This window comes from Spodoptera frugiperda, chromosome 28 (genome assembly GCF_023101765.2).
Source record: "Spodoptera frugiperda isolate SF20-4 chromosome 28, AGI-APGP_CSIRO_Sfru_2.0, whole genome shotgun sequence".
NCBI lineage: Eukaryota > Metazoa > Arthropoda > Insecta > Lepidoptera > Noctuidae > Spodoptera > Spodoptera frugiperda.
Window position 1 is genome coordinate 949,104 of NC_064239.1, and position 27,913 is coordinate 977,016.

Here is a 27,913-nt window from a genome sequence, read left to right on the forward strand (position 1 = left end):
TTAAGGGAGAATCAGGGATTGGGAAGATTAGGAAAGGGGGTAATTGAACCTCCGGTAACCTCACTTACACAATACGTCTACAAACGTCCCAATAAAGATAAGGGTGTTTATAAGTCATTATAAAATGCACATCTATTGTATAATATAACTGCACATCAGCTCTGACTAACAAACTAAAACATTGCAATCAAAAACATCTGCTTTCAATTTGACCCAGTAATGAGTCAACATGTCAACACACAAAACAATGTAATTGGTTGAATCATAACTGTGTAACAAAACAACATAAAATCAACAATTTGAACCATTTAAGTACTCAACACACTGGACATACCGTTAAGTGCAAAGGTAGTCGTCCTTGAGTGCACGTGCACTTGAAATGCACTCGGTTAGTACATGTGCACTGGCGAAGACTTTTGTTCGACATAATGAACTCTCGCGCACGCAATCGTGCGGTTTTTTGCCATTTACCAAACAAACAGGAACTTGATATTAGTCATTTGATATGAACTAGTGATTATTTTAAAACGTTGTCTGCATAGTTTAGGTAGTTTTATAGACCGATAGCCTAGTTTTGGACTATGCTGTTTATTCTAGATTGTATATGACAGGCTGTTTAAATCTATGTAATCAGACATTCAAAGAAACCACATATTATGCACACACAATGTAGTTTAAATAAATAAAATATTTACTTGTACTCAAAGGTGACACTGAGTCTGTCTAAAGAAAAGTGTATTTATTTTTGGATTATATACTCACATTTACAGTAATTTTTTTCTAAGAAACAACATATATTAGGTCTTCCTTTTCTAATCTGGAGCTGCGAACTACCTAGCGGGTTGCCGTGGCTTCGGCTCGGAATACAGGAGTAGGAAAGCGGTGGTTTTTAGTCAGTAGCAATCAGAGTAAAATGTAGGTCTTCCTTTTATGGTTAAAAAAACATAATTCATTTAACTCTAACCAAGTTCTTAGAAACCAAATCTAAACGTAACGCAAACCACAATACCACAGAGAGACTTTAAATAAAATCTAGAAAATATATCTAAAAAGAAACACAGCTATTTATTTCAGTCACACTAAAACTACACTAACAGTCCATTAGCTTAAATACTATAACGGATTGAAGCAGACATATGTTTCCACACAAATTCATTAAACACGTCATCGCATCACTTTTAGTACAAAGATTCAATGAATTCAGTCCAACTCGGTGCATGTGCACTGAGAATGCACCCAACGCCCTCACTGCGTCACTCTGCCAGATTTTATTGTGGTATTGTTACGTGTTTGTTGTAAATATAAGTATAAATAATTATAAGTGTTTAGAAGGGATTATTGTTTGTTTGTAGTTGTAAGTTTAACTAAAAAAATGGGTGTGTTAATGTTTAATTTGTTGTTTTTGAGTAAAGAGGTAAGTTGTCTGACACTACAATAACAAGCGCTATTGTGTAATTATTTCTAAACTGTGAACTCTTTTTATCTTCGGAATTTTTCATAGCTCCCACGGAATTTAAAAAGGTGTAGGATATATTATATCAAAATACATTTCTCCAACTAAAAAGGTATCATAACATAACTTGCAAAAAGTGCATGTCATAAGAATGTGATAATATGCCATGCTACGCTAACCCTAGGCCGGCAACGCACCTGTGACTCCTCTGGTGTTGCGGGTGACCATGGGCGGCGCTGATCGCTTACCATCAGGTGACTCGTCTGCTCGTTTGCCACCTATTCCATAAAAACCTCTCTCACCCTACACTACGAAATCCCCAGAACAAAAATATGTAGGTGAAACCACAGGATATACCTAGATACAAACATAATAACTATTCAATACATGTATAGTGTTTAGGTACATAATTTCCATTGAATGCTAATTTGTCCGATGTCAAGCGACAATGCGTTGACCGGCCATTGGCAAAGTTTGATTTCGTCACCATATTATTATTATTATGTTTTATGTCGTCTTATCGCGTCTGTTATTCTCCGAAGACCACCTATTATATAACTACCTGATCCACGCGGTTTCGATCGCGCGACTGACAGACTGACCGATAGACGCGGTCTATCTACCAGTAAAAGTCCCATCATATTAGGTCCAGTCATTTCAGAGAATAGCCAGAACAAATTGTCAGGCAGACAAAAATTGTAAAAACAATATTATTTTGATGTATGTATCATATGAATGTAGTAAAAAGCGGTTAATTAAATATTACAAACAGACACCCCAATTATATTTATTAGTCTAAATTATGATAACTCGTCATTATTACATCGGACCCTATATTATCGTCACGTCACACCTACCTACTTTAGAGCGGACTATCCCACCCGAGATATCCCATATGTATGATGTTAATATTGAACGGAATTATTTTTATTGACAGCTCTATCAAGTTCCTGTTCCTGAGATAAATAGGATGTTATTATGGTTATTCATATATTTAATCGATTGGTTAAACCGGAGTAAGTCATAGTCGAGGGGTTGCAAGAGTCCATCATCCTCGAGACGCGGAGACGGGCAATCTATACTCGTAATTACTGGGTATTTGAATTTCGATATTTTGAAAAAAACAACATAAGAAAACCTTAATTATTACACCTTAATTGGTTAATTACACCGGCTTACTCGCGTAATTATTTGACGAGAAACTCAACTAGTTTCAAGCCATGCTAGCATTCCGCGACACGACGCGGCGACTGTCGCGCTGCGCGTCTGAAACTAGTCGAGTTCCTCGTCAAATAACTACGTGAATAAGCCGAAAAACATGATAATTAATTTAGTATGTCTCGTAAAAGTTATAATATAAACATATAAGAACACCTGTACACCTGTCTACCCCTTCGGGAAACACAAAGCATGATGTAACTACAATCAAGTTCATCACATGAATAATTTAAACAGGATACACTTAGTCACATCGTCACATTTAATCGACCCGTTCATTCCGAGTAGGTATGTATGACAATTATCATATGCTAACCTTTATACTGAGCAGTGCACGTGCACTCAGACTGCACCAAAGGAATGAGAATATAAAAGATATCATATATTTTTTTCATTAATAACTTAATAAAATTGAGGATATTTACTATGTAAGTATATAAAAAGATCTTTTACTAACAGACAACGGAGACTGTCGCGTGATCCCCGACGCTAATGGCATGATATATCATAAAAGATATTATATTTTTATTTATTTAATTAGTAATTTACGTGTACGAGTACCTCCCGGAACTTCCATGTCTGGGTAAGCATCCGTATCAGGCGATCGACAAACGATCAAATCGATTTATTATTATTTTACTGTTTTATCTGCATTGTACGTGTTATGTCTGTACACTACGACAAGTTTTCTTTTGTACATAGGTTTCAATATATGACAGAAAAAGGCAATGGAAAAGCAGAAGAATATACCCAAGTGAATCCGAATGAAGCTTTAGTAAAATAAATCTAAATTAAAACTATTAATACACGGACATAAGCATTATTTATGATCCCTTATGTAATTCAAATTATGTTTGATATAAATAAAAATATGAATCTCATATGAATAAAATATTATTCATAAAAACAAAACTTAAGTTCGTTTTCTAATTAAAAATGTATACAACAGGTATTGAAAACAAATAAAGATCATAAAATAAATAAACATCATAAGATAATTTATTATTAAATTAATAAAATTATTAATAATATATCGTGAGTGACCCGGTTGTGGCCACTTTAAGAATTTTGTCGACTTTGAGGCTTTCTTAACTTATAGTTTTTGTTATCACGAACATATTTCTTGTAAAAAGTCATTTAACATGTATTAATCTTGCCTAATAAAACCCCTTTTTTAAAGAACGTCCAGTAGAAAAATAACTGTATAAAAAAGAAAAAAAAAGGGAGTTTGTGCCATTTTTGGCCAGATTCGTGCCATTTCTGGCCACGGTCGTGTGCCAGTTCTGGCCATCAAAAAATACAATAAAAGTAATCAAAATTTATTAATTAGATTTGACATTTTAGAAACAATGGTTTTCATTTAGTCTGGAAAATATGAAATATTATTACTTCACTTGAATTTAACTTACAAATAAAGAGATCAACATTTATATGACGTTGGTAAAAGTTGCAAAGTAAACTGACCTCCCTTTGTGTGAAGGCAATTTATTGCATCTCTGAAAATGAAAAATATGTGTTTGTTGATATGTAAAGCCAAGGAAAAATAATAAATAAATTACGATAAATGACTAGAAGTGGGGCGTTTATGTACAAAAGTTTTGGCCAGCCGTGTGGCCAAAGATGGAGAAATTCATAATTTTGTCTCCATTAGTGGCCACCTTCTAATAATCCCACTTCAGAAACATATGGTGACAAAATAACTTTAGTTCCACTTAGACAATATATTCTTCATGTAGTATTAACATAAACATCCAAACAATAAGCAAAGATTAAAAAAATAAAAACCAAATCCTCACCCGCTCGCCTTAGCCTTTTTGTTAAGATCTTAACAATTTCACCCTCAACTAAAAAGAATGACTTGTTGCATCGAAGTGAAGTTTGACACATCAAAGCTGCCAACGGTATCAGTGTCTCCAATATTCAATATTTTAAATACTGTACATAACAGAGTAATTTATTTGTCCATGCCTTAGTTATAAATATTTGAAGGCTCAAGTGGCCACAAAGGGGTCGATGGCCACAACCGGGTCACTTGCCCTACCTAAATAAATACCTAGACAACCTAGGACCGTCTATGATATATTATGTATAATTAAGTTGGAAATATAAGAAAGTGCCACTTTAAATAATTGCTTATTTTTGGTGTCTGTACAATGTCCAACGTTATTGTGCCGAAGGGACAACTTTCAGAATAAATGACATAACATCACATTTGTTATTTATTCTCTATTATTTCTCTTACTCATTCATTAAACATCCTTTATTAATTACCTGGGAGTAAGCGGATATCACAACACACATATTTTGGAGTGGTACCTGGTATAAAAAAGAATGAAAAGTCTAATAGAATATCGTGAACATTGTCCAATCTTAGAATCCAGAAACCGTCACCCAGTAATCCCATTTGCGACCATTCGGACATCGAATCATCGCCTAAAAGTTACATAGCACGACGTAGCACCTAAACTAACCCCTTATTTGTACTGTTAGGTATTTCTTATAGGTTGGCGAACACCAAACTATCGTTAAATGTCTCCTATCCTTAGCTTAGATTCCATACAATTCAATAGAGGTTGGTAAAAACGTACATTAATGATACATTTTATCTATACTCCCATTCACGAACCATACCACAACCTACCATTACTACCTAAAACAATTACACAGCGCAAAGCCGATTCAACGTGGACGAGAGACGTAGTACGAGTACACTCACTCTCAGTACACATGCACCGAACGCACTGGAGTGTAAGCGACCGAGGCGCGACATCCGCGGCTTAACGAGAAACACTCCGCGGAACCTTGTTTTTATGTTCTGTCGTAACAAGTTTTTACTCGCGGCTTTGTTATTAAGTTTAGTCCCGAAGGAGCCATATTTGTTTTGTATTTACATTTGTACCTCGTAGTGTATGTAAACGATATTGGTGGAGTTTGTTTTAAAATATTAAATGCTTTCTCGATGTCTGTTGTTGTTACGTGTAATATTGATGATTAAAAAGTGTACGGGTATTGTTAAGCTTCTGATAGGTTACCGGGGTCCGGCTTGAAAAGCAGGAGTAGGAACGGGGCGGTTTTTAGTCAGTAAGAGTCTGACACTCCCTCTCGCCTCGCCCAGGGCGAGAGAAGTCATTGGATGATTCTCCTCCTTAAAAAAAGGATATGATGCAATGGAGCTTGCCTATGTAATTGAAACAATTCCGAAGTGATTATCTAAGCATCCTGTTCTAGTTGATAGTGTTTACTGAATCATTTGCATTAAATACTATTGCTATATAAATATTATTTGCTAATAAAAAGACGTAGCCTAACTCAAGCCATTGGGGTCTTGTATGATTTTCGAACACTTCACATTATAAATGCACTATGAAGGGCGCCGCCATGCCATTGGTTGTGAGAATAATCTGGACGAATGACAGGCGAGAATGCGATCGAGCTCACTTGGAATATTACAGAATAGCCTAGCTGATGTCTAAACATCAAAGGCTAAGTAGAAAACTTAATAAACTCGCCATATCAGAAACCTGTTACTAGTCTAACCTAACTGGTCACAACCTGGTAGCCCTTTACCTCATTCCTATGACTATACAGTTAGTCGACTCAATCTTTTTAATTCTATGTAAATATATTTATAGTCAGCTGAGTTACTTGGTATACAGTTAGAAAAACAAGGATTAATTCAGTATAGAGACGTCACGCCTTTTATCCCTGAAGGAGCAGGCAGAGGTGGACCTTACGGCTACTATAAACTGTATACCCACTTTTCATCATTTGTGTTATAATAGGAGCATAGCATAGCAACGTCACGCCTTTTATCCCCGAAGGGGTTGGCAGAGGTGCACATTACGGCTACTATACAATGTATACCCACTTTTCACCATTTGTGTTATAAGTCCTATGTGATAGGGGGTGAGCCTATTGCCATATACTGGGCACAATTCCAGACTCCGTGCTACTACCGAGAAATTTTACTTTACCCGACCAGGGTCATCGAACGAGGCAGTCATAAGATATAATTTTGTTAAAACTGAATTTTAAAACAGATTGAATACCGTACTATTCGTCTTTAATAGTACAAGACAAAAAAGAGACGATAAAATAATATTATTCTTCTAACTGTGCGCACGTTAGGAAAATCCAAGATGGCGGATTGCTAATTTGACAAGCAGATGTCAGAATCTTGTCGTTTCTTTTTTCACTGATTCTAAAGAACGTGTGTAGGTAAAAATGGATTAGTTTTTCCAGTAAAATCTTATACTCGAAGTAATTGCATTAAAGCATAACAATTATGATATAACAATGACATAGGTGTTACGTTAATTGTTTAATAACATTCTTCTGCAGCGAATTAATTGCATAACAGAATAATGCCAGTGTTACTTGCATCGTGGACGTTAGGCAATCATACTGCATCAAATATAAACTTTTATATTTCAAGAAAACATATAAATGTTATTAATTAACCTTTATATTTATGTCAGTCATAAATATTCGATATTTACTGCGATTTCACGTCCGTTTTTTGCGAACACGATGATCAGTCGAGGCTTATTCAAAGTCAAATCATTTATTCCAATTAAACCATAAATAGATACTTTCTAAATATCAACAAATAAATAAATAAATAATATCAGTCTATTCGTCAGTGAAGCTAGGCGATCGTTATGTAGAAAACTTCGTTGACTAGGTAGGCAACGTATTAGAAAAGGATCAGTTTAAGAGCATCCTCAGCCAACCACAATGCATGGAAAACGAAAACGAATGTAGGTGGGCTTACTGCCGAATAGCATTAAGCCCGCCTACATTCGTTTTTTACATAAAGTGGTAAATAAATAAAGAAAAAGGTGCACAATGTTAACACCCAATACCCAATTCGATAAGCACTTATAACCACTGAACCATCAAAACAAAAAACTAACAGACGTAACAAGAAATCCTTCCACAACATTCTTCGGTTTCCACAACATTCTTCGTTCTTCCGCATAAAATGTTCAAGATAAGTCACCAGGCGGTAGGCACTGCAGACAACGTCATACCTACTGTAAGTACAAGTGCACTGAATGCACTCAGACCCTCAACAATTAATGTTTAATAACTACCAGTACCAGTGGACGGTGCTTGTCCGGTGTTGTTTGGATAACTGTGGATTAATCATCACGTGTGCGCAGGAGTACGTGGAGGTTGTAATTTTTTATACCTACATTATGTATGTAGTAGTTGGTTTGTAAAAGGAACAAAGAATTGGACGCGTAAGGCAGTTTGTTTTGTGATAAGAAATGGTAGAAAAATAAGGTTCTATTTATTGTATTCGAGGGAGTAAATAAAAATCTTGTGGTATTTTGCAATTGTACATTGTTTGCAGTGTGGGACGGCAGTCTGGAATACGTTTATTTGTCACCACCTTTACTCTTTTCATGGGTGTCATTAGAGCCGACTATTTTTTTTTTTCGGAGGGAAAATCATCCATTGCCTTTTCCCGACCTGGGCGAGGCGAGAGAACCACCCCGTTCCTACTCCTGTTTTTCGAGCTGGAGCCCCGGTAACCCGCTAGGCAGTGCGTAGCGTCCAGGTCGATATCAATCCACACTGTGGTGGTGTGACGGCTGGAAGAGAGGTCTGAAGAGTCGACTTTACTACACGTTTAACAGAAAACGGTAACATAATTAGTTCTTCTAAACTAATTTAGTTCCATCTTTTTTACACCTATCAGTTATGGTACTAGTCGGTTGTTTCTCAGTAAAATATAACCAAAAAATAAAACCGTTATTATCCTCAGCGCAAAATTAATACCTCTGACGTTTGATACTCAAATTATAAGTTGGAAAACTTGGGTCGGGTCACTGCTCTCAAGCAATCCGATAGGGAAATTGACAAGTTATTAAGATGCTTAACTACCCGGAAAGATAATAATTTGTAAAATAAGGACCTGCGTAGATGAGGGAGGCGGGCCGGGGTTGGGATGAAGGACTTTCATCCGTTGAGGATAATGAATGAAAAGGATCGATAGTGAACTTCAATCAACTGCATCACTGTGTACTCTTAAAGCAAAATTAATATCTATCTTACCGATCTTATTAAAAAATCTTTGTATCGTGATTTTGGATTAAGATCGTTTATTTATTAATTTTGTGATTTCAAAAACTATGTGATTTCAATAAAGTTGGTGCTATTGTAATTACTTTTAAATAAACTTATTGACAAAAAAGTGTCAATCAATTACCACCTATTTTAGATTACTTAATACTACCTATGTTGATTTGGCTGAACTCTGGCTTTAAATGACAATTAATTAACCTATTCCCCACCGAAACAGTTCATTCATTGATTTATTTTCAAACATTTCTCACGTGAAATGATGAAATGATGATAGATATTTTCGAGATATGCAAATGATATTTTAACACCATCAGACAATGCCATGTTTGGATAAACAAACTAGGACTAGGCATTAATTACTACAATAATATATTCTTTCACATTTAAGTGTGAATGGGCCGGCTCACCTTGAGTGATACCACGGCCTCACAGAAAACCGACGTGAAACTACCCTTGTGCTGTGTGAATGAGGTTACTGGTGGCCCAATTACCCCCCTTCCTAATGTTTCCTAAACCCCAAAAGATCGGCAACGCACTTTTAACGCCTCTGGCGTTTCAAGTGTCCATAGACGGCAGCGGTAGCTTACCATCAGCTGATCCGTCTGCTCGTTTACTGGCTTATACATACCATAGCAAAAATGAAAAAATACAACATTGTCAAAGCGCTTAAACTCTCGGTAACAACAAGTTACGTAAACCAATGAATGAAAACTTAGATCGAAGACTTACAGTTACAAATACGCGAGGGGAGCCAACAATGCTCACCCACGCAGTCTGCTTACGCACAAACTTAATTGTAGGGGCAACAGCACATGTAACTATACGAAACTTTGGAATTACTGACAATAGGTTTTCTAATTTCTTCCTACAGTTTCTACCAGTGTATTCGTTCGCATTACCGTATTGAGTTAAAATGTGATTTTCATAATAAGTATGATTATTTTTATGAATCTTGGTTACGTTTACAAACATACAAGTTCACATACACATGATACCCAGACCCGAAACCACAATTTGTGGATCACACAAAGAGTTGCTCTGTGCGGGAATCGAACCCGCTACACGTTGCACGGCAGCCAGTTGCCCAGCCACTGCGCCAACCGTGCAGTCAAATGTGTCTCTTTGTGTTTGCAATGTGTACTTCCTTATGTACCTGCACCCATGATGCAAAATTACTCAAAAACAAAAAAAAACTTACCTTCACCTGAAAGAAGAACAAAAAACTATAAATCAAAATTCTTAGGTACACAGTTACACACTTTCCCATAAGGATAGAAAGGTTCTGAAAAGCTATTAAATAAATCGTACAGTTAGCCAGTACATAACGATCAATTTTACAAACTACATTGCGTACCTACACACGAAATCCTGAAAAAAAAAAGATAATCCTATTTGTATTCTCAATTTTCACATTGAACTGCTATGAAAAGTAAGTACGGTGCGTTGCGAGCTCAATAATGTAGTCAGTAGGTACAAAGGTGATTGGCCTCGGTGCACGTGTACTTAACGCACTCGACGACCCAGCGCGGTTGCTTAACGCGAGCCGAGCGCCTCGCTACCTCACCGATTCCACAGTTAGGCGATTTGCGAATGGCAAAGTTGATAAATATTCGATACTGTTTTGTATTTCGACGGTCTAAAGACTTTTGTCTTATATGCCGTGTCTTATTTTGTTTTAAAAGTTTTATAAGAGGTGTTATTGAATGAGAGAGACGCTCTTGTTGTCTTAAGTTTGGTCAATATTATGCTTTTATTGTTCTTAGTAAGGTTTCCGATTGAGAAATTGTTCAGTAACACTTACCGCCGTACTCAGAGTCATTTAATGGTTACTTAACCTAGTCCTTAGCAATTGTTTTCGGAACAAAATCTTTAAGTACTAAGGAATAGTTTAAGTTATCATTTAATGTCTGTGAATAAGGGCAGTTAATGTCAACAGAGCTTCCTTAATTTATTAAAGGACTAAATTAAAACAACGTGAACAATATATATCTTCTTATAATATATTATGTAAATCACAATGTAACAGATTGACAAAGAGTTTAAGAAACTTTTGTACTTCAAATGACTGTCCAACGAATTATTTTGTATCAACTCATTTACTACAGCATTTTCCTCAAATGTAAAATGACGATATTCACCATAAATTTAATACTTTTATGGGTATTGCATTGCTAAATAAGTCTGACATATCTAATATACCTTTTACCTAATTTAGTGTCTACTTCTAAAGTGTAACCTTCAGACCAAAATACATTTAAAAATAAAACTACATACAAAAGGGTAGGTAAAGCATATCTGAATAAAAAAGTATTACTTATTTAACATTTTACAATAACAATGAATGGTTACAATTCCTATTAAGTATTTATTCTTCAACAACAAAGACTGGAAAACTACAAAACCTTGAATGAGTAAGCAGCTGCAGTTTTTCATAAGGAAATAAATACCTTTAGCGGATACCTAATAGACTAATAGGTTTAATTACCTAGGTATCGCATTTTTTCTTTGTCACTAAGTACGTTCTAGGTCTCATGGTGAAGCACTAACGATCTAACATTAGAACTTAGGCCCATAGCACACGGCGTATTTTATACGCACAGGCGACGCGCAGATGACGCGCGTATACGCGCTTCATACAAGATTTGAACGCAACCTTGTATCTTAAGCACACAATGCGGCCGTGAAACGCGCTTCTACTGCGCGTATACGCACTTCCACTGCGTGTATACGTGCTGTAGTCGCTCGTAGCCTTTGCGTTTTGATCAGAGACTCCTCTCTCCAGTTGTACAATGGCGTCCGTTGATATAACACTGGGTACACTGGCTTTAGTACTTCTTTTAAAAAGAAACGAATCTTTTGGATAGACCCATTTACGAGTGAAAGAAGATTGAGTGGTCATTATCATACAACGTTTAAAAAATTGGTAATTTTTTAAACGTTGTTTGAATATTCGGGTAGTAGTGAATTCCATGTAACTGTCACGATTGTGTATTTCTGTTATAAAACGGTCGGTGTCGAAGGGTTCCATTTTACTAAATACATGCGCAGCACACAATAAAATAATTGCAACTGAGGCGCGAGCGGCGCAGTGGTGGCGTGAGCGCGCATCCCCCCTCTATCTCTACCCCGCTCATTTGTACGCGCTTCTACTGCGCGTATACGCGCTTCATGCGGGTGCTTGTATCATCAATGCAAACGCAAGAAACAGCGTCTACGGCGCCGAAGACGCGCGTTCCTAATACGCGCGTCGCCTGCGCGTTTAAAATACGCCATGTGCTATGGGCCTTAGCGTTAAATATATTAACACCAGCTAGAATAGTAACTTTAGAGAGAATTTCATATTTTTGACCTGTCTATTTTATAACCGAATTCAAAAAAGGAGCTTCTCAGTTTAACCTTTCTGTATGTATGTATGTTTGTGTGTGATTATCTCGCGTTTGGCTGAACTGATTTTGATGCGGTTTTCAGCATAGTATTTTTCAGATTTTGGAGAAGGTTTTAGGTATATTACCTGATTTAGAAATTGAGGTTCGCAAGATAAACAAAGAAGGCGGTTACCTTTAAAAAAAATATATTAGACTGTTGTTCGCACCCATTGTTGGACACAAATCTCCAGTCTGAACTCAATCTTAATCTTAAACTCGAAATCTTTAATGATACATACACACATCTTCTAATATCGTCCAACCTTAAAAACTTTATTACCCCTTGACCCTTAGGCATTGTAAATTTGTAACCCACTAATGCAGACAAGGAGACGTCAATTAGCCCTAATGGATCATTACTTTCAACAGACGTTTGTAGGGGATTCTGACAAAAGGAGGACCTAAAAAGCATCCTCTTCTAAAAAATAACTTGTCTCACTTAACTGTCTGTCTGTCTACTGAGTCTGTTAAATTGGGTTCGATGACCACTGGCAGCTGTCTGATGATGAGTCATAGTTCATCGTTTTAGATGAAACGCAAATCGCTTTGTATGCACGTTAGATTGATTGCAATGAAGCAAAGTGGACCTTACGCTTTGAGAAATAGAACGGGCGATTGTTGAGGTAACTTCCTGAGTTTTTGACTACAATAAGTTTGATTTTTTACAAAATCATCCAATGACTTCTCCCGCCTTGGGTGAGGCGGGAGGGAGTGTCAGACTCTTACTAACTAAAAACCACCCCGTTCCTTCTCCTGCTTTGAGCCGGAGCCCCGGTAACCTTTTACGTTGTCCGCAGCTCCGGATGAGTATGTAATAGCTAAGCTGTGAAACTATGTAACCGTTTCCACTGGTACTAAGCTGTGCCGACGCAAAGTAGCTGTACGAAGAAGATATGCAGCTTGAGATTGCGATGTATCCATCGAGCTGTGGCTGCGTTTGGTGGAAGCCAAACACATCCACAGCAACGTAGCATAGCACATCTCTGATGGAAAAGCACCCTGACTATAATTTTGGTTCGTTGCAATAAAAACCCAATTGTCACACATTAATAAAGTTCAATAATAACAGAAATAAGTCACGAACAAAATTGGAATAAGTAGGTTGATAATAGGCACTTTCACTTCTTTATTAGTCAACTAGTTATTGCAATGGAAATGCTATAGGTCACTGTATCTAGGTGATTGTTGCAACAAATACTAAAAGACGAAGCTTGACCGCGAATTTTTGGTGATTTGTTCTAGATTACTTTATTAATTAACTACTAGATGGTTTGGCAAAGGTCGTACTGCCTCAAACATTTTTTGTTCTAACCTTTTAATGCTTCCCTAGACTTCCACAAATAATTCAAGATCAAATTTTACCAAATCTGTACAGCCGTTCTTGAGTTTTAGCGAGACATAATAATAAGGGCTAACGTTTTGTGTCACTCAAAACCGCTAATGTCATGAGATCATATTAATTTATCCAAACACTGTAAGTGTTAAGAATTGACTGTCCAATAGTTTGACTCATAGAAATTTTGTATTAGACAAACACGGTCTTACCCGAATACTGAATCGCTACTCAATTTTAAGTTGTACTTAAATATCGTGCTATCTCTGTCTTTTATAAGGAATTTTGTAGTGACAGAAATACTCTTGACCGCGTCTCAAAATTGAGTGGCGTTTGAGTATTTGAACATTAGTCAACCAATCAGAGCGCCGAAGTCGTTTCGATCTCGTATTCTCGTTCACCGTAAAACAAACTCGTACTAAGGTTACAGGACCTCGCACTCATGCAGCGTAATGTGGTAAACATAAAAACATTGACCGAAGTCCTTGGACAAAAGACATCATCAGAGTTGTGAGGAGTCATTGGAGTTGTCATCAAGTGTGGAGGACTAAGAAGTAGCCTTTCTTTGTCAATTAACGTACTCCGGCTGATGATGATGACGATCATGATGATTTACTTAAGTATGAAGTCTATAGTCCAATACTAATATAATAGAAATTAAAATTGTAAACAGTTATAAATAGAGCTATGGTCCCTTCCAATAAACAATTTTTCAGTTAAGACTTGTTTACACAACAAACAAAACTGAAATTAAGTTCATGTTTGCACTAGCCAAAATGAATTGGTCTTACGTAGTACGTACTTATATTGGTGGTAAACAATATTGATATTTTTATTTAATTTTCTATCGTGACATTTAATTATTATAACCTTTTATATTACTTATAAATGTCACAGAATAGATGCCTACACAGTTTGTAGATATTATACTGTTTTTTTTATTATTAATAAGTAGGTACTTATAAGAAGGGTATGAAGTCGGTCATTTTAAACGTAGTTTATTGAAAATTATTTTAAGTATAATTACGTATACGGTATATGGCAATAGGCTCACTACCTATTCCACGGGTCTTACAACTCAAACTGTGAAAAATGGGTGTACGTTGTACAGTGGCATTACGTGCCATAATGTGCACCTCTGCCCTGATAAATGGCATGACGATATATATAATATTTTAAGTATATACTTATAGTTTATTAATTTTGAGAAGGATAATTTTATCACGAAATGATTCACATGAAACATAATGTCTGTCTGGGTACAGCACATAAGGTATAAACTTAGGTACACAATGACTGTTTTCATAAACACGCTAATTTACCGACAGACAATATTTATTTCTATATTTTTCCTTGACAACGGAATTTATTTATGTAGGTATACATATACATTCTCTTATGTACCTACTCATATAGTTGCAAGTGTAAGAAATACTTAAATTGAATTAGTGACGTTTAGGACAAAAAGTATGGGACATCGAAGTTCAATGTGAAAGTGTGAGTCAGCAAACGTTTTGTCCGAAACACCAGTAAACCAATAAAAATTTAAGAAAAGGGAGTTCATAATCTAAAATGTCGAGGGAGTAAGATTGCCATCATATCAAGTACTAATAAAATAAATATAACTCTGTTACCATAAAGTAAATTAAAGTAACTCACAGAAAACCAACGTGTAACAACGCTTGCGTTGTGTTTCGTTGTGTAAGTCTTCCCAATCCCCAATTCCCCAACAACCATTTAGTACCATTTAGTAGTTACCATCAGGTGATCCGTCTGCTCGTTTAATACCGGCTTATAGGTACTACAGGTTTTTAGTTTTTTTTTCAAATCATACATCAGCATTATAGGGCCAAAGCCGCGGGTTAAAACTGGTTTGTTTATAAAAAAGCGATGCTTGTTTACATCCGTAGCCGGCTCGAGTTAGATCACCCTCGTCCGCGGGAGGGGTCACTGCTACCCTTCGAACGAATGAATGAATCGATATTCGTAGGCCACGGCGCAATACCATAATTGTAACAAAGGGAAATATTAAAACGCAGTTTGATAATGTTCAGATTAGTTCTTTGTATGGAATTTCAAAGTCTAAAGTCAAAAATTAGTCAATATCAAATAGTTGTAGTAAGTAAGGCAATTTTAAACGTCAAAGCAAATAAATATTTAAAATGTCTCGGTCAGTCCTTAGTTGTAATTGAAGTGTGCAATTCAATAATTAAGATGATTTACATTTACTAAAAATCACGGTTTACTCACGCAAATTAAGAAAAGCTCTACTAGTTTCGAGTCACAGAGGGATTCTTCATCATGGGCAGCGCAGACGCGGCGACGTCGTGTAGCCTACTGTTTTAGTTAATTTAGTATGTCTTACGATAGTTATTATAAAAATATAAGGTGCTTTGAAATTGGGGGTCTACCAGAAGAAGCAGGAGTGGTTTAACAATAATGATGATTATGTTGCAGTTCACAAATAAACGGGTAGGTAACCCTTTGTTAGAGTATCCAAGAATAGCTCGCAAGATCCCACGCGCTGTAGACCAGCTGGTATATTTCTAACTATGAATAAACAAGTCAACATTAAACTGAAATTAAACGTTAAACGATAAAACAAAAATTGCATTTTTATCACGGAGTAAGTGTAGGTGCCTATACTTGTAGCCAGTGTTTTACGATAAACATACTTTTATAAGCCCCGAGATAACAGTTAAAATATCATAAAACTGAGATTAGTTTAGGCTCAGAATATGCATAGGTAGTTAGGCAATCTGGGTAGGTATGTCTGGTATAGGGTTAAAGGAAAAACAAAGTCGGATATATGAATTAGACCTCGAATTAAACCGTGATACGTGAAATCAATTTAGTCTCATAATTAATTAATTATTTTTATCCGTGATGGTCCCACTGCAGCTATTTAATACTTCCTCCCTAGCTTCCTAATACTTTAATAAATAAGTATTAAAAATGTGCACTAGAAACGCGTCCAAAAGACGAGTGTTGCCACATCAGATTTTAGACGCAAATAGAAAAGAGAGCCAAATAAAAATGGGTCACGAAAAGTTGTATACTGCACAAGCATTACTGGTGGCCTATGGGAATGATTAGTTCTAAAAACTAGACATTTCTAATTGAGATTATTAAAAAAAAATTGCTGTTCGTTAATGTCGCCAAAACTCGAGAACGGACAGACTGATTCAGCTAATGTTGTTCTTAAGTTATTTGTGGAGGTCCAGGTGAGAAAAACCTTTTACTTAGATCCCTTGTCTACTTTAAGAGCAATTGGACTAGACTAGACAATAAGAGTCAAACTCATGTTTTCACGAGTAAAAAAATAAATAAAAGTAATTAGATTGAACGTTCAATAAAATAAATCTCAGTTCTGTTCTTTAAACTTTATCTTTAGGTCTCAACCATCCTCAGACTTACGATACCTTCGTACCATTAGTAATTTAAAAGTACCTATTTCCACGAAAATAGTGCTCTTAACTTATCTAATATCTTTAGCCACGATATTAAATTACAAAATGACTTATTAGGTAACAACAAAAGGGTCTAGGTTCGGCGAGAAATTGCTCCAACCGAGCGTAGCGGTTATAGGAATCCGGCCATATGTTTCCCAACCGCGTTGCCGGTGCACGCGTACCGAACGCACTCGACCCCGCGAGTACAACATTTGCGGTTTGGTACAAGTGATAAGCGAAATTGTGACATATTATTATATTATTAATGTCGAATATTTGGGTTATCGGTGAAGGTCTGTGGTAATTAGGTATTTATTTTTGTTGAAACTGTGATTGAATTGATCTATAATATGTATAAAAAAATATCGCTGCATGTGTTGCTAAGGCAAATCTCGAGAACAGTTGAACAGATTTCGTTAATTCTTTTCTTGTTGCATTTGTTATAGATAGGAGAAAGGAGGAGGAAAGGAAAAGAGACTGACTGAACACTTCGAAATAGTGCTGAATAATATATTCGTAAAAAATATATACATTGAGTAAACCTCTTCAAGTAAAAGCCTATTCTTAGTTGACAACAAGTTTAGTATTCATCGATGAAGACTAGGTAGACACTAAAAGCAAAGCAGGAAAATATGAATACCTATTAATATTATTCGATAAGCAGATTAAAGATCAACAATACTTAGAAATTGATACATTTTGATTACCTACTGAATCACAGGTGTCATTTAGTAATTATATCGCTTTTATTAAAACGAAATAAAGTCTATTTTAAAGCTGAATTTAACAGATTTAAATTTATCTACGATTGATCACATACGTGTGTCGCATTTTTATCTTATAATATCCTAATTATAGGTTTGCTGTCTTAGTTTCGACACTTGTAAGTTGTAGGCCCTAGGTATTGAGATTAAAATACGCTTATCAAGACAATAAAATAATTATCATTATTACCTGAAAACAGGTGTCATATAAATGAACTAACCAATGAAATATGTAATGTCGTCATCAGAACTTCCGGTTTTTTTGTTCTAGAAAATTTTATTAACATCTGCTTTTCGTATAGATAATATGAAAATGCCATTTTGTATTAAGACTTTAAACGTTTTTCTTATTACCTAAAAGAAATTTTGCTATTTCTAATCGTATTGGGGATTACCTAGAATATGATTGATTACCCTTTATAACGACAGAAATCAAAATATCAAACAACTAAAAAGTATTTTTATAGCAAGCCTATTATTTCGATACGGGATCTACAACGACTTCAGTGTTTCGATGTTTTCATGGTTGTATCTACTGTAGATCCTGACGTACAGGAGTTGCAGCGGTATGGGAGGTTGTGGCGGGCTTGTCCCATTAAAAATAAACATGCATATTTAGTTTTGGATGATTGGATAGAAAAAACCAACCAGCATTATATTCATAAGAATAACAAAAATGGGAAATACCTGTATAGGATTTGTTTTAATCATTCTACGAGACTGTTCTAAAGATAACAGTTTATAGGTATCATTTATTTACTAGAACAGACATCGGAAGTGGTAATCACGTGGATGAATTCCTCACTGATGATCATCAATACACCTGTTCCACCACAGGTGCTATATGTAATCATTTTGATTGTTTTTTTACGATAAAATACACTAATCCTTGTACTTCGAGACTAAATAGTAAATACTGTAAACCTACAATTGGTTACCTCGCAAGATATTGATGTGACATACCTATTTGATCAGATTACACATCTATTTTAACCTTTTTTTATTGGAAAATCGGTTTTATGACTTTGTATTAAGAGTTGTCTCAGTTATTGGTGATCTGTAATCTGGTTATCTTTTGATAAAAAATAAACACTGTTCAATACATTGTTGCATGTCATTAGCATATGTTTAAGTGTGGGAGAGCCATGCTTCGGCACGAATGGGCCGGCTCGACCGGAGTGATACCACGGCCTCACAGAAAACCGACGTGAAACAACCATTACCGGAGGCCCAATTACCCCCCTTCCCAATCTTCCCAATCCCCGATTCCCCAATAACCCTTGAATTCCTAACCCCCAAAAAGCCGGCAACGCACTTGTAACGCCTTTGGTGTTTCAAGTGTCCATGAGCGGCGGCGATTGCTTACCATCAGGTAATACGTCTGCTCGATTGCCGGCTTGTTCCATAAAAAAAAAAAAATGTTTCTTATACGTTACCTAAACTGTACTTATACCTGTTGTTGTTGCTATACATTCAGACATATTTGTTCATCGTGAGGTTATCTATGTAGGTAAGTATGCAGACATTATTTCGAACTCTGTCTGAAATAAACGATAAATGATCTTTTCTTCAAAGCTTTTGTCATCTCTTACAATGTAGCATTCTTGCTAAGACATACAAATGGTGTTACATTGGAAACGTAAGTAAAAATATTTAGATATAAGTTATTGTGTCAATAAGCCTTTTTGTTTTAAACTCTATAAGTAAGTAGAAATTCCCATAGCTGTGGACTACCTAGCGGGTGAATTTTTTCCTGAAGTTCCGACTCGAAAAGCAGGAGTAGGAACGTAGTGATTATTCAGTCAGTCAGTAAGAGTCTGACACTGACACTCCCTCTCGCCTCGCCCAAGGCAGAAAAGTCATTGGATGATTTTCCCGTGGCCTTATGGGCCCATAAGGGGATTCGTTGCCTGATGTAAATGAATAAATAAACAAAAAATATTTAAAAGAGCCCTTTCCAACATATTTTCACCCGCTCACAACCTTTAACTTACGCCTGATCAATATGTACGGACTGGTTGCTAAGCAACGGTGAGTCAGTTTGGATCCATTGTGAGCGTATCCGTCAGTGATACATGCCTTTGTTTTGTATTATGGATCGCCAATATGACAAATGACATACAAACGTACTATCTCTGTATTTGAAAAGGAAATGAAGACCGACTTCACCTTTTGATTTGACTTTTCCTGTTTCTAAGGTGAAATGTCAGCTTGTTAGTAGATAGTATTATTATAGGTGTACTCTCTTTGTTGATGTCGTTGCTCTAGTGTCAGCCAAAATGAGATCTTGTGTTTGATTTACCGGTCAGGCCGGCGTGATGTAGGGCTGATGCCTGATCCGGAGCTGCGGACTACCTAGCGGGTTTATCGGGGCTCCGGCTTGAAAAGCAGGAGTAGGAACAGGGTGGTTTTTAGTCAGTAAGAGTCATTGGATGATTTTCGCCTCTTAAAAATAAAACAAAAAATAGGCTGGAGTGATCAATATATAAAACAATTGTACCTACTTAAAATTATAATAGGGATGATGACGGGGTAGTAGACACGTATTCTTTTTTTTTTCATTTAAGATAACAATACTTAGATAAAACGAATTAAAGTTTAGGAGTGGGAGTTAACTACGTCAATACTACGTATAAAACGTACACAGAAAAGACGTCATGCGATATTTGAAATCAAAATATTTGTTTCCGTAAAAAATACGTGTCTAATGTTTTAAACAAATCTACCAGACGGACATTAAAATAAAAATTAGTCATCTACCCTATTCCTGTTTTTGTGTCATTGCACTAACTTTCGTTCTACGTGGAAGACTAAGGGGGAGGCCTTTGTTCAACAGTGGACGTCTTTTGGCTGATGATGATGATGATGTACTAGCTTTTTAGAAACAGGGACAATGACACGAATTTATTACAAGCAGCAAGCAAGGTACTAAGGAGGATATCCTTTAGGTATAACAGCATTATCACATTTGTCATGATGTCCAATAGTCCAAGTTTGGCAGTTAGATTAGGAACGGGGATCACAGAGAAAGGTTCAGGTTTATCAGAAGGCATTGCTGGGTCTCCGTTAAATGGGTATAGTCCCTTACAATAATCCAGTGGGTAGGGAACATCGCCTGACGGCTATTGTATCACAGACTCACAGACTAGATGACATCTAAGTAGGCTGACGAGTAACGACACCGTCAGAATCACAGAGCGCCAATAGCAAGGAATATGGCCTTCAAGAAAAAAGCTTATTCCTTTTTAAAAGGCCAGCAACGCACCTGTGACTTGTCTGATGTTGTGGGTGTCCATAAGCGGCGGTTTGCCCCCTATTCCATAAAAAAATACAAGTAGGTGCAAGTGGCGAGTTGTCTTTCGACGTGGAGGAGTAAGGAAGACCTTTGTTTAGCAGTGAACGTCTTCTGGGCTGATGATGACGATGAGCATAACCGTGATGATTTATAGCCTTAGATATTATTACAGACAGTCATGACGATTTGTAAAGTAACCGTAATATTGATGACGTAAAAAATACGGATTTAAGTCTTATACCTAACCTGAACAGCCACACCTACGTTGATTGTTATTAAATTAAGTGCGTAGGCACGTACAAGTTACAAAATATTAATAAGGTTTCATAACCTATAAAATATAACTTGGGTGTCTTCAAGTCCCCGAGTGAACAGGTTGCTCTTAGGTAGGCATGCTCCATCGTCGGCCACATCATTGCTTACCACCAGTCCTAGGCCAAGCGCCATCCCGTTAAGTATAAAAAACGTTACTTTTCAGTAAATGAGCCATGCTTGAGCATGAGAGGAATTGCCGAATGAGCCTCATTAAAAACAGACGTGAAACAACGCTTGCGTTTTGTCTCACCGTGTAAGTGAAGTTACTGGACACCTGATCCTGATTGAGGGGGAGACCCCCTCCAAATTCACAATGTCCAAAACCCTGCAAATTGATTACCATTCAGGTATTCAGTTGATTAACCACCAGCTCGTTTGTCGTAAAACATAGATTTTTTAAACAACAATCTAGACTACTATCTATCTAAAATTATTGGAAATAGGTAGGTAACACAGAAACAACAAAAAATTTAAAAAAACATACAATCCGATTACTCTGCCGTGCGCATTACACGTTCATTGGCGTGATAATTTTAATTTTTGACCTCTTTAAAAGTTACCTTAGTAAAATAAGAGATGGCGTTGGTATCGCATATTACTTCGTACACAAAACTAATAATAGTGAACAAAATTAAGAAAGGAGATTTTATAAATAAATTTTATCAAACTAACTTTTGAAATTGTTAGTAAAGAGTGAATAATTTATTTTCACACATTTCATTTATAAAATACATTGTTTTACTTGGTTTACGAACGCTTATTAGAATTACTGCTTTAATGTTGGCTGCATTGAACGGCGTTTAGGTTGGCACCATTGTTTTAGTGTGACCAGTTACAAAATATTACCCAGTTAGCAGGGTCATATTTATCATCTTGTGACTACCTATTAGATTACAAGTTAAACCATATTTATGAATTTTAATTTTATTGATAATTTAAGTTTATATTTAAAGTATGTAAAATGAATAATTTAATGCAAGATAATGTCTGCTTTATACAATATTGACCTTCCTAATTGAAAACGTTAGAAAGAAGGAAAGACGTTAAAGTTTTTGTTTTTATGATTGACTAACATAATAACTTGTTGCACTAACTTGTACTTTTTTTAAATACTTACCTAATATATTTATTTTTCAGATTTTGTACTTACGAAAACAAGATTTTAATTTATAACTATCACTCTCCTAACTCTCTGTTGGTTTATCAGTCTGTTTGTCACCAAACTGAACTCAAATACCGTTTTAGCTAAACTTTTGACATTTTTAGAATCAATGAATTTCTTTTGTCGCTATGAAAATAAAGTCTGAGTTTAAATAGGCAATATTGTGTACTTATGTAAAAATATCGAAGTTCTGAACAATAAATAAAAACATATTGGATTTTTATTGCGCCTATCGTAGTCATAGGAAATAATGTTTCCAAAATCATTTTAAGTAATATTTTTATTTGAAATCTGAAAAAATACTAAAAGGATCTATTTTTATATAAAGATAGTTAAAAATGGGGAAATGATTCACGGAGAGAAAATTCGGTAGATTAGGTAGTCAAATTCGCAATCTGGCAACATTTTAAAAAGAAAGTGAAGTGAAAGAAATGAATTTACGAGAATAGGTCGCAAGTCGCATAGATTTTTGGTTGATTTCCTTTTCACTTTTCTTTCGTATTCTCCATAAGATCTAATAAACTAGAGCTCATTTGTGTTTCTCGTTATATTTTGATTCAACGGACTCGGCGCCGTACCACCTAAAACAGGATAAGTACAAAAGTGAACAGCATCTTATTGATTTTCTTCCCTTGCATATGCTTTCAACCAACGCGAAGTGGTGGTGTTGTTATAACTAGCGAAGAACGTGGATCTATGTTGTAACTCACCCGTTTTATATATTTTGTAATAAGTCACAGATCCTGTGACATTTCACCTAATTTGGTGTAAACATAGAAATAGTCAAAATGATGGCAAATACACTCGACAGCGTAAACGCGAACCAGCCCACGCAAAATGGTAGCAAGGTCCAACCTTGCAATAATGAATCTAAAACCAACCTGATTATCAACTATTTGCCGCAAACGATGACCCAGGAAGAGATTAGATCGTTATTCTCGAGTGTCGGCGAAGTAGAAAGTTGCAAGCTTATTAGAGACAAAGTGACCGTATTCCCCGACCACATTCTAAATGGCCAGAGTTTGGGGTACGCATTCGTCAACTACCACAAGGCGGAAGACGCTGAAAAAGCAGTGAACACACTGAATGGGTTGAGGCTGCAGAACAAAATCATTAAGGTGTCGTACGCTCGTCCTAGTTCCGACGCGATCAAAGGCGCCAATCTCTACGTATCAGGCCTGCCGAAGCACATGACGCAGCAAGAATTGGAGAAGCTCTTCAGTCCCTATGGAACCATCATCAGCTCGCGCATACTCCATGAGAATGTAAATGTTGGTCATTTGCTGCAAGTCGGCGGCGACGAACCAAACATCGTCGGACCTTCGAGGGGTGTCGCATTCATCCGCTACGACCAGCGACACGAAGCAGAGAACGCAATACGTGAGTTAAATGGCACAATACCTCCAGGTGGCACCGGTCCCATCACAGTCAAGTGTGCCAACAACCCCAGCAACCAGAACAAGGCCCTCGCTCCACTGGCAGCATACCTGGCACCTGCAGCTGCTCGCCGCTTCGTTGGACCTGCTGGCAAGGCTCTGTTGGCTATCAACAAAGGTCTTCAAAGATTCTCTCCTTTGGCCGACCCGCTCATACAGGGTAATGCCATTGGTGGTTCAGGTTGGTGCATCTTTGTCTATAACATTGGAGCCGACACTGAAGAGAGTGTCTTATGGCAGCTCTTTGGCCCATTTGGTGCCGTCCAGAGTGTTAAAATTATTAGAGATCCCACAACCAACAAGTGTAAGGGCTATGGTTTTGTCACCATGACCAACTATGATGAGGCTGTTGTTGCCATCCAATCCTTGAATGGATACTCGCTAAATGGCCAAGTACTCCAGGTCAGCTTCAAAACGAACAAGAGTAAATCTTAAATGATCCAGATTCTAGTCAATAAATTGTAGCTAATGCAAAAATGTTGATCATTACTTTGTCATGGTTTGAAGTTGGACTAATAGTACTGAGTGAAAAATGGAATAAATGTGATTCAAATCATGACATGATGTCAGTTTGAACCAGCGTTCATACAGTATAGGTACAAATAAAAATCATCACAATAAGAAAGTAGACAAATTTTTAAATGACTGACATTATACACCAAGTATATCTACAAAATTGACCTAATTTTAATTTACAGAGTCCATGAAATACCTGTCTAGTTAAATACCTGATATATAAATAATCCTAAGATTATAAATAAAGTTAGTAACAAGTGATGCAGTACTTAGACATAACTTTGTGTAAATTATTATAATGGCTTACCTGACTTGCTGAATTACAAATCAGACGGAGTCAGTAGCTTAGTCATACTTATAAAATTCGAGACCTAAGTATAAAAATTAAATTAACTGCATACTTTTTGCTAACTCAATTTTATGTATAACTTATATGTCCATTGGGATGAGTCTCAAGTTTGAGACTAACCTGTAGAGTTCTGGTATTATAATAGGATAATGATGCCAACAAGATTCTAATATAACCGTAATTCAGGCAATAATTATAATATGTTTAACGATTGACAGTGCAATATTAAACTTTTTTTACTGTAAGTAAAAAATAAAAAAAAATATTTTATTATAATATGTATATTGAAATGCTGTGCAATTTTTATTGTACCAACAACTATATTATTATTTTTCTTTTGAAAAATAGTTGCAATAATAAAATAAAACATAGTATATTAAACAAAATGTTCATTATATAATTATTACCAAAGATGTCAGAAATGCATTGACTGATATATAAAATGATGTTTGTAAGTGAAACTTTGACTAAAAACTATACTTCCATTCATGTTGATAAAATAAGGATGGCCCCATTATTATAATAATGTTGGATAATAATATAATTCTGGAGCTTGAATTGTGCACAAAGTCATAAGTAAGGTGGATACATTTTATAGAACAATTATAATTAGGATCATAATTATTATTTACTTACATTTATTATTTGACTCCATTCATAAAATTGACTTGAAAATCTGGCAAGAAATCTCAATTGAAATTATGTATAAGGACCATGACATTACAACTAAATTAGTTATTGATCAACATTTTATTATGACTTGGATACCTTCATGTATCAATTGGGCACATAATTATTATAGTACTTGTATAACAGTGAAAGTCAAATTGGTTATTATTTATTGGAAAATTTTCATGTGCATTTAAAATCAAAATTTTGAAATTATAATAATGCAATTTTCTACAGGAATATTGCATGATCTTGCACAAAACAAACCATGATATTTGACTTTCACATCATGATATTGTCTCTCTAATTTGATTATATAATCATCACTATTTATTATTAAATTTAAGTAATTAAAAATTCATTGTAAACATAATTTATTGTCATAATCGTAATAGAAATTATAGATTTCATTTTGATGTTTATATTAATATATTGAAGTAGTGTAAGTTCAAAATTAGTTGGGTAATCTACTCATTACTATACCTTATCCAACTGTTTGTATCGTTTCTGATATTCATTATAGTAATTTCCGTAATAGTTAAATTATTGATAGTCAAATGCATATCATAATTAAAGTGAAATAAAAAACCGAGGCGAGATATTCACAGACACATAGTTGGGCTTGTATAATGCATTTTGATTAAGTATTTTCTTTAATTTCTATGGTAAGGATAAATGTTTCATTAATATTAATTATTTATTTAAAGTACTTAAAATACGCGAAACTAGTCAGTTATAATTTTGCGCAACATTTAAATCTTTAAGTATGTATACTTAAGTATTTAAAGAAAACTGTGTTCTCTAATTTAAAACGTAGATTAGGATTTTGGTTTAAAATTATGTTGGTGTGGTGTTTGGTTTAATATAAGTAATATACCCATGTAAAGCACACAATACATAAAAATACTAAATGGTGTGTATCAGAACTAGTCAAAGGTAGATGTACCTCTGAGTTATATGCTATGATGTGGATGTGCTGTATTTGTGCGCGACTGTACACGCCGACTCTGCGAGTGGCAATTACGAGTGTCTAACTTTTAATTGAAGATAAGTTAGAAAGGGTTGATACACAGTCGGAATTCGGCTAGAAGGAAATGGCCAAAGTTGATCAAACCCACTTTGTAACTTGAATTTTATTGCCGCTTTTGGCTTCCATTGCTGACAGTGCTGGAGACGTACATACATTTATAGTCATTCGCGCATAAAATAAGCAAAATCCATTTTTACAAATTACTGTTAATCTATGTTGTGTCGTCCCTGAATGGTTGAAACAAATACGCTTGCTTTCTCCACCGAAATAATACCAGTACACACCTGTCCACTTATTCGTTTTGTTCAACTTTAGTATTTTGTGTTCTAAGTTGTGGTATTTTATTTATTTAGAATAGTTTCTGTTTAATTTATATAAAACTAACATCTTTCTATTTAGTGTTTATTTATCCCACGTTTAATGATTTGGTTTAGTTTTTTTCGTTTGTATTTACTTTGGGCAGGTTTGGGTATTGTAGGGTTTGGCCTAGAATGTAGCTAGAATTATAAGACAGAGTACAAATCGCCGATAATGTATGAAAACGTGTTTGGCTTACTTACATTTAATTTTTGAAATAATGTCAACGAATGTAATCTGACGTAGGGGATATTGATAGAAATTAAATATTGACCTTAGCAATAATACATATAAATAATGTTTTATTTCAAAATCTTACTCCCGAGAACCTCAAGTACAAGCGTGTTTTAATTTTCCAAAACATTTCCTCTGTTGGGCTTATCCGCGCCATCAGCCGGATTACGCCATTTCCAAGGGTGATTTGCGAAAGATGGGAATTTTGATAATCGTTAAATCGTGCAGCTACAGAAATTGATGAAAACGCAGTTGAACATTTTCAACATGTTTTGTACATCGACCTACATAGCAAAAAATCTTATTAGATTTTGTTAAAAGAGACGCCTAAAAGAGATAGGTGCCTACTTAATGTAAGCCGGGGGTGTATGTACGCAGTACGCATGCATCGATCCAATCTACAGACAGCGAGGCGCCACGCCCGTTTTATTTGGCTGGAAGCTTGCGAATAGGATTCCGAGCGAGCTTCGAAGATACGCTGCCGCTGCTGTGATTAATTCATCGCTTATGGTGAAATCGTTTTTATTTCGCGATGCTACAACTTTTGATGTAATCGGACATCGTCTTATTTATGAAACTGATTTCCATAATAATTATTGATATGTACTTATTCAATCTGGTTTTTTTAATGCCTGCCACGTGTTATCTAGGTATGTATGAGTAGGTACCTATTTTGTGTATTTGTTTATTGTAAGTAAATCTTCTCAATCAACAAAAAATCTCGCATATAAATTAAATATTATTTCATGTGCTAATCATCTAGTTAGGTAACTTAGGCACCATGCTTGGTTCCTACGATCAACATCAAAAAA

At 35.7% G+C, this 27,913-nt stretch overlaps 1 protein-coding gene across 1 annotated transcript; it reads left to right on the top strand.

Annotated features, from left to right (window-relative positions):
- The first annotated feature begins 22,898 nt into the window (after positions 1-22,898).
- On the top strand, positions 22,899-27,165 carry LOC118265241 (ELAV-like protein 1). The gene has a single exon (XM_035578043.2). It carries the CDS (start codon positions 23,299-23,301, stop codon positions 24,379-24,381), a length of 1,083 nt encoding a protein of 360 aa, XP_035433936.1. The 5' UTR covers positions 22,899-23,298; the 3' UTR covers positions 24,382-27,165.
- The last annotated feature ends 748 nt before the right edge of the window (positions 27,166-27,913 follow it).

Bases quoted from the DNA above. Each gene is read 5' to 3' on its own strand.
- LOC118265241 (XM_035578043.2), top strand. From the start codon at position 23,299: ATGATGGCAAATACACTCGACAGCGTAAACGCGAACCAGCCCACGCAA.